The 9162-nt window shown below is 41.9% G+C and overlaps 1 protein-coding gene across 1 annotated transcript in view; it reads right to left on the minus strand.

Annotated features, from left to right (window-relative positions):
- LOC122549886 (band 4.1-like protein 4B) overlaps positions 1-9162 on the minus strand; it is a 385280-nt gene that overhangs the window by 56437 nt on the left and 319681 nt on the right. The window contains exon 19 of the mRNA XM_043690060.1: positions 4515-4582. Within this exon, the coding sequence (XP_043545995.1) occupies positions 4515-4582 (68 nt within the window). The remainder of the gene's footprint in view (positions 1-4514; positions 4583-9162) is intronic.

Genomic DNA, 9162 nt, shown 5'->3' on the forward strand with positions numbered 1-9162 from the left:
CGGTAGGCCCATTCTACCCTTACCTGGCCTGATCCAGCTTCCAGATTTAAAAGCTGTGTCAGCCACTGCTGGAGGAATGCTGTAAGCTGGCCTTCCTCTTCCCGTTCGGGAAGACCCAGCAAACGAATATTTTTTCGACGACCTCAATTATCAAGGTCATCAATGTGATTTTCTAAGGTCCGGACTCGCTGTTCGAGAGTCCGGACCTAATCCACGGCCGATTGAGCTGTAGTTTCGGAGGTCGCGGCCTTTAACTCCGCCCCTCCGACTCAGCGCTCAATTTCCTGGATGTCTCGGTCGTGCTTCTGCAGCACGGCCGAGAGTGAGTCCCATCGATTTCGGGATTCTTCAATGAAAGCGTCGATTTTCGCGTCCAGTTTGGAGATCATCTCCACAAGGCTTGTCACCGTAGGTAAGTCCCCCGGGGCGGCTGTGGACACCTCAGCTGCAGCTGGAGAGGGTGGGGGAGGGGTTCGTGCTTGTTGAGAGCTGCGAGCTCCCTTCCATTTAGTCATTTTTACTAAAGATTAGATTGTTTAAGTTTAATATTAAACAACTAACTAAATTAAACAGTTATTATAAATGATTTGGTGAGTGTGGTGGGGGTGGGTGACCCACTTTACCCAAGTCTTGGGAGGAGCACTGTAGACTCAGACTTGCTGGGTAGCCGCTATCTTGGATCCCCCCTCCTTACAATTTTAAGGGCAGGAGAGAGTGGAAAATGCATATTCATTTTGACTCGTCCAGTCATTTGAAGATGTAACCCGTTGTTTTAACTTCTCCCTTGATATTTCTTTTAGTAGTTGTCTCTCTTACAGTTCTGAAAATACATACATGCTGCCCTACTCTGACACCATATTTCAAGTGAAGTGTGTTTGATAGTTCCCACAGATTGCATACAAAGGCAATTAAAGTAGAGGTTGAGGTCACAAGACAACAATGAGCCAGCGCACTAGTGGTACAATTGCAATTTTCAAAATAAAAAGCAATATGATTCTGGCAAACAAAGCAAAGTTAGCTGACAAAAACATTCTACTAGAATTGGGATGCTGACTACTGTGAGGTACTGGAGCATTACATTAAGCAACAGTTGTCAAAGGATCTGCCAGAGTTCCTTAAAAAATACCTTTTGGATGGACGGATATAATTGCAAATCTCACAGCAGATAGATTTGGGTCAAGAGGGAAATTAAGATGTAAGAAGTCAAACATAAATGCAATCCTCCAGGAGTCTGCTGACTTTCAATAGTAAGACAGATGAGAAGAGTGGGCTGGACAGCCAACCTCCTCTTAATAGACCTCTTAATAGTTTAATTTAAACACATTAATGAAAATTGCTGCCTAAAATGATACTTGTTCCACCTTTAACACTCATCAGATAAGTTTCCCATGAATTGGAAAGAAAAGAATCAAACTGTTCTCTGGGCAGGAAGGAACAGTGTTTCTCCATAGCCCACCAAGCTGCTCTGTCACTCCCACTCATAATCGCACTGTGATCAGATCCAGCTGCCACATGACCCTGTGACCTCCTGCTATTCCCCACAGACCACACTATTATCACCAGCATGCCCATCTTCTCCCTGCTGATTCTTTTTCCATGGTGTCACATTCTAGTGTATTCTGAATTTCAACTTAATTTTTATATTTAAAAATGGACCATGACAAGTGCAGAAAGATGTCTGCCTCAGGAACGCCTAATTTATTTTGTAGGTTGGAACATTCCCTCATCTCAAAAGGGAACAAAAAGACTGATGTTGATTCAATGTCTCTTCCTGAAACAAATTCAAAAGGTTAATTTCAAACTGAATGAGCCATTGGAATACAAATAAACTGCCTGTTTCAAACTTCAGTGGTGTGAAAGTCTTAGCATAGGATGCTTAAACATCCTCGCTACTCCACCATATTTGGAAAACGACACTGGACTTGAAAGGGTCACATGAGGAAAGTCATATTTTCTGATTACCTTTGAGGACAATAAGTGGCTCCATGGAGATAATTCCATTGGAACGTGATTGAACCGGCTGCTAGTCAACTAATCAAAGGTATGAAGCAGCAATACCTTGAAAGTGGGAGAAGGACTCCCCTCAACCTTTCCCGTCTTTTGAGCTCACCTGAGAAACATGACTGCAAGAAGCCTCGCAGCTAACTGACAAAACACACATATTTCTTACATAAAATATACTGATCACAGAAAGTAAAAAGTCAATGTAGGTTTTGCCAATGACAGTGACCCTCCCACCATACCCTTACCAGATTTTCGGCACACACCGCCCTCAATCTTCTTCATGGATGGACTTTCTCAACAATCCACTTTCATAGACAGATCTTTCTTTTCCTGCAATCCAGTTCCTCAGCTGCAGTCTTGCATCATAAGCCTACAAGCTCAACCCAGTCAACCAGCCTTCCAGTCTGGCTGAGGCGAGGAAATCATTACAGAAGCTGAAAATCATACCTTGCCATTAAATTTGGCATGATCCGGAGGACACCTCTAATTCTAACTTCCCAGCACACTAAATTCCATTAGCCATCCAGCTGCTAAACACTCTATTGATGTTTATGCTCGAACAGAACTGTGAACTAGTTGTTGAAGAGGAAGATAAATAGAAGGACAAATATCTCATGACAATGAAGTGTTCTATCAGCCGGAAAATCTTAAAAACAAGCCTCACTGATAGGATCCCTAATTAAATGGCACTAAATGCTGATAAAGGCTGATTAGGGTGGCCTGAGGCTTGCTCTTCCCAAAAAGAGGCTATCATGGCAAAAGTGATCATCGGAATAGCACGACATGGAACTATTCGCCGGATGCTCAAGGAGTCTTTCAATTTTCTGTAGGGCCAACCTGATTATGAATTATGAATTAAACATATCAGGAACAAAATAGATCTTAAAGCTCCATCTCGAATACTACAGAGCGCAGGTGGCATAGGTCTTGCAGTATTTTGTGCATCTGACAACTCATTACTGAGACAGATGGGAAAGAGGTAAGTAGATATTTTCAGGCTTACTACCATCTGTGTTCTTACAGACTCAATAAGCTTTGTGCAGTTAGGAAGGAGAGACCCCACCCACAGTGAGACACAGCCTGAGTGAGTATATAGTTTGGGAAATTTGGAGGCAATGTGGAAATTCGATAATGCAATTTACTTGCTTTTTTTGGTTACTAGTTTATAAGATTCCTTTTAAAACAGGAGAGTGATATCACAGGTAAACCACAAGTTCATTGGTTGGTGATAGCTACTAATTTGACTATATATTATAGGTTACCTTCAGATTAGGGGTAAATAGGCAAAATATTTACAGGCTATAGGCTAAAAGACCAGCTTTTTAAAATCAAATTAAATAGAGATGCCGAGCCAGAGATGCGGACCCTATTGTGGCGCGTAGTGATCACACCTGTGGCAAGCGTTGGTTTCTTGAGGAACATTCGGCTCTAAGTTAACGAGCTGGGAGTCTCCGCTTCAAACACACCTAGATGTTGTGCTTCAGCAGGCAGTCACACCCCTTGGATTAACGGCCTTAAATTCAGTCAGTCAGTGATCAGGGACAGGAGGCTGTGACTAAGAACGAGACAGATACAGGGCTCCAGCCCTTGAGCTTGTCTAACAGGTTTGAGATTCTTGGTCCCTGTATAAATGAGAGTGGGTGCTGTCAGGAGGATGAGCAAACTGACCATAGCACTGTGGTACAGAGAGCCATTCATGAGAGGGGAGAAAAGAGAAATGTAGTTATAACAGGGGATAGTATAGTCAGGGGATAAGACAGCCTTCTCTGTGGTCAGGATCAAGAGTCCTGACAGCTGTGTTGTCTGCCTGGTTCTGCAGAGTAACTTGAACTTGAAGGGCTTGTTGTATGAGAAATGGTTGAGGACTCTGGGTCTTTCCTTGATGGAATTTAGAAGGACGAGGGGGATCTCATTGAAACTTACAGAATACTGAGAGGCCTACACAGACTGAATATGGAGAGCATGTTTCCACTAACAGGAGAAACGAGGACCTGAGGGCACAGCCTCAGAGTGAAAGGATGGCCCTTTACAACTGAGATGTGGAGGATTTTCTTCAGCCAGAGGGTGGGGAAATCTGTGAAGCTCATTGCTGTAGAAGGCTCTGGAGGCCAAGTCATTGTGGGGGTATTTAGGTTTTGATTGATAAATGGATCATGGGTTACGTGGAGAAGGCAGGAGAATGGGGTTGAGAAATATGTCATTAGCTATCAGTGAATCAAATGCATAGCAGACTCGATGGGCCAAATGGCCTAAATCTGCTCCTGTATCTTACATTCTTATGGACTTCATACTCTTTGGCAGAGAGATAATAAAATGATTTCTTTTAAAAAAATGCTGAGGGAAAATATCATCTTAGAAAATGAAAATTCTCCAATTAATGATGACATACCTTGAAATACTAGACAAAATGAAACACAGATGTCATCTAGACTACTCTGTCTTATGAGAAAAGTTTTCGATGGGAAGATCAGAGAACATGTGCAAAGATATTAGGAAAGACTTTGACTGACCTTACACTGTCCACTGGTGTGCCTGAGGATTTAGTTTGGCTGCTCAGAACTGGCTCTTCTTTTTTAAACTGTTAAAAGGAAAAGCAGCAATGAGAAACAATCAAACGTTCATTTTATTTGGCAGCCATGAATTGGCAGTATCTGTATTCCTGCTGCTATGCAAATGCTACAAATCTGTGAATTGATTAGTCTGTCTGGAGAACAGCTATACAGCAGAATGGCAATAACCTGCACCAACTAGGCATGTGCATAGAATTGCCAACTCATCATGCATCCAAAACTTCGTTGTATCATGATGAAATGTAGCAGTATGAATCATGCTGCTGTAAAAATAACCCATTCCTCACCCTTTTTAAGTTTTGAAATTTCAAATTTTCATGAAATTATAATTTTAGCTCAAATCATAGAAGTTTATGACAAAGAGGAAGACTGTTTGGTTCATTATATCTGCACCGATTGAAAAAGTACGATCCAGATCCAGGTTAAACAATCTGAATCGTAAAGGAAATAATAATGACCTTATGCTTCATGTACCTGGCATGTTTTCACCTTTGGCAGTTCAGTTTTAGTAACAATGCAGTAGGGAAAACAGATGTGCACAGAAATATCAGGGAGGAGCTAGAGTAGGCCATTTAGCATATCAAGCCTGTTTCATAATTCAATATGGTCATGGCTGAATCTCTATCTTAATGACATACTCTCACTCACTTCCCATTTCCTTGATACCTTTAATATCTAGAAATCAAGTTATAAAACATAGAACATTACAGCGCAGTACAGGCCCTTCGGCCCTCGATGTTGTGTCACCCTGTCATACTAATCTGAAGCCCATCCCACCTACACTATTCCATGTATGTCCATTTGCCTGTCCAATGACATTTCTTTCTGTAATATATCCTGACTGAATCACTGTGTGATTGAGAATTCCGAAGGGGCATCACCCTTTCATCTTAGCACTAAAAGGTTTATGTGTTCTGTGGCTGTGTCCCCTTGTTCCAGATTTCCAAACAAGGGAACATCATCTTTATATCCAATTTGTCCAGTTCTTTCAGAATTTCATAGGTTTCAATGAGATCCCCTCTTTTTCTTCTAAGCTTCGGAGAATACAAGCCCAGTCAACCCAAACTCTCCTTATACAATATGGCCAACACTTGTGCGAGAAAAAATGTCATAATGAAGCCGAAGCAATATATTAAATGTTTTCTAGCACGTTCCACATAGTTAAGTAACCAAACTGCAAGTGAAGCAACTGCAGTTATTTCCAAAGTTTCAGCTGGAACATGTTACTGTCACAGTATCTTCACACATCAGTCATCCATCCGCAGATCAAACTTTATCCTCCACAGCCATATGGTCTTCAAAATCAAGAATGACAAAGTTATAAATGACTGGAAATGTGAACTCTGCTGGTATAGAAAACGTCCTCATTTTTTGTTGTTATTTCAGGCACGTATATGTACATTTGTATTACATCACTCCTAGCCATACAGGTTTTGCATAATTCACTGAAACTAAACTGTGACTTGTAATTATATAGTAGGTTAATGTAATAAACTGGAGCATTAAGCAACATTTGAAACTGAGCTACATGGAAAGGCAAGTTCTTGGACAAAAGGTTATTCAAAGGGTTTCGACACAAACTCGGTTTCTCTGTTCTCCACATATTTTGCTGGGTTTGCTGAGTTTCCTCAGCATATTGTTTTTATTTCAGATCTTCAGCACCAGCAGTATTTTGCCTTTATTAACTTGGTTAGAGGTAGCTTCTAAGTAATGTCTTAAAGGAGGTGAAAAAAGATAGAAGAACGGAGAACTTTGGGGAATGACTCCAAAGCTTAGGACGCAGGCAGCTGGAGGCACAAAGACCACTGATAAAGCAACTAACTTGAAGAATTTTCAATATTACATATTATCATATCATAGAACCCCTATAGTGCAGATAAAAGCCATTTGGCCCATCATATCTGCACCGACAGTCTGAATAGCATCCCGCCCAGATCCAGATTCCCCTCCCCCATCCATTACCCTGCATTTACCTGGTTAATCCACCCAGCCTACACATCGCTGGACACTATGGGGAAATTTAGCATGACAATCCACCTAACCTGCATATCTTGGACTGTGGGAAGGAATCCACATAGGCATTGGGAGAATGTGCAAACGCCACTCACACAATTCCTGAGGGAACTAAGGTCCCTAGGGCTGTGAAGCAGCATTGCTAACTATTGTGTCACCCTGCCACCCATTAGACCTAAACTGATGACCACAGCTATCACCAAGATTTGGGAAAGTCGCAAGGGATTTGCAAGAAAACTGCAAATATAAATTCATATTCAAGAAAGGAGCAGAAAATGATGGGCCAGCTACCCTAACATCTGACATTGGTAAAATGTTGGAATCTATTATTTAGTAGTAGAATATTTAGAAAATAATAAACAATCAGGTCAAAGTGGTTTTGTAAAAGCAAAATTGTGTTTGACAAATTCACTCAGTTTTTTGAGCATGTGACAAACAGGTCTGGACAAAGGGGAATCAGTAGATGCAGTACATTTTGATTTCCAAAAGGCAATACATAAAAGATTACTGCACAGAATAAATGTTTATGACATTGGCGGTGACATGTTAGTATGGATGTGACAATCAGCTAACTTATAGGAAACAGAGTCAGCATAAAGAGGTCATTTTCAGTTGAGGAAACTCTAGCTAGTAGAGTATCAAAGGTTTGAGACTGCAACTATTGCCAAACTAAGTTCATCATTTTGACAAATAGACCAACTATATTTCAGCTAAATATGCTGATAATACAAAGATAGGTAGAAAAACAAGCTGTAAGCAGATTATGAAGGGCCATAATTTTGTCTTCAGGGAAGATAGTGGAAGTCAGGAAAATTCCTGGCTTCACACATCTACCTCAGGGAATATTGGTTCTGAAGGAAGAAAGACAGTTGTTTCTACAATTTACTTAAGTCCCAGATATCCTGTTGATATCACTGCATTGTGACCATTTAGCACATCCAGGAATTTCCACAACAAAATGCTTTCAAGCTGGAAGATAAGGAAATGGAAGTCTCACGAAATTTCTGGCCTGTTCTTTATCTAGTGAATTAACTTTTGCATCTTTCAATGCCTTGCTTACAATTTTTAGACCAGGATCTCAGACATTCTTAAAAGTCTGGGCTTTGACTTGATGGTCCAAAATTTGCATGGGGAATAACAGTTAGGCTATCATTGCTCACATTATATTGCACAAAATTAAAAAACTGAAGAAATAAAAACCAAATAACTTTTACAGATCCTTGAGCCCACTTCATTATTCAATAAGATTATAGCAAATCTTCTACCACAATTACACTTTTCTGTCTCATTTTCACTACCCTCAATTCCCTTAAAATCATATCGGACAGAAGAGGCTTTACAGGGGTATGCAGTGGGGCCCAGGTCTCAGGCACAGAGCCTGTCCCTGTTGCACAGAAGGGAAGGAGGGAAAGGAAGAAAGTGTTAGTCATTGGGGACTCAATCGTTAGAGGGTCAGATAAAAGGTTTGTTGGGAATGACCGAGAATCACGGTTGGTATGTTGCCTCCCAGGTGCCAGGGTCAGTGATGTCTCGGATCATATCTTTGGGGTCCTGAAGGGAGTGGGTGACCAGCCCAAAGTCGTGGCCCATGTAGGTACCAATGACATAGGTAGAAAAAGGAAGCTGAGAGCTAGAACAAACAGTGTTGCTATCTCTGGTTTGTTACCCGTGCCATGTGATAGCGAGACAAGAAATAGGGAGAGATATCAGCTGAACACGTAGCTGCAGGGATGGTGCAGGAGGGAGGGTTTCAGGCACTGGGATAATTGGGGCTCATTCTGGGGAAGGTGGGACCTGTACAAACAGGACAATCTTCACTTGAACCAGTTCCTGGGTGAGAATTTTGCTGGTGCTATTTGGGTGGGTTTAAACTAGCTTAGCAGGGGCATGGGAACCTGAGGTCCTTGCAGTGCACATGAGGATGAGAGTAGGGAGGGCAGGGACAGGATTTCACAGCCACAGGAATGTGCTGGCAGATAGCAAGCTGGTTTGAAGTGTGTCTACTTCAACGCTAGGAGTATCCAAGGTGAGTTTGCAGCATGGATAGGTACCTGGGACTTCAATGTTGCGGCCATTTCGGAGACATGGATACAGCAGGTTGAGGAATGGATGTTGCAGGTTCCAGGGTTTGGATCTTTCATTGAGAATGGGCAAGGCGGTAAAAGAGGGGGAGGTGTGGCCTTGTTAGTTAAAAATAGTGTAACAGTGGCTGAAAGAACTTTTGACGAGGACTCGTCTACTGAGGTAATATGGGCTGAGGTTTAAATCAGGGAGGAGAGGTCACACTGCTTGGAGTTTTTCATAGGCCTCCGCAGAGTACCAGGGAGGTGGAGGAGAGGATTGGCAAAATTATTCTGGGTAGGAGTGAAAGGAACAGGGTGGTCATTATGGGGGACTTTAACTTCCCCAACATCGATTGGAAATGCTATAACTCTAGTATGTCAGATGGATCAGTTTTGTCCAACGTGTGCAGGAGCGTTTCCTGACATAGTATGTCAAAGGGCCGACAAGAGGGGAGGCCACACTGGATCTAGTGCTTGGTAATGAACCAGGCCAGGTGTTTGATTTAGTTGTC

The sequence above is a fragment of the Chiloscyllium plagiosum genome, chromosome 5 (assembly GCF_004010195.1).
Source record: "Chiloscyllium plagiosum isolate BGI_BamShark_2017 chromosome 5, ASM401019v2, whole genome shotgun sequence".
Taxonomy (NCBI): domain Eukaryota; kingdom Metazoa; phylum Chordata; class Chondrichthyes; order Orectolobiformes; family Hemiscylliidae; genus Chiloscyllium; species Chiloscyllium plagiosum.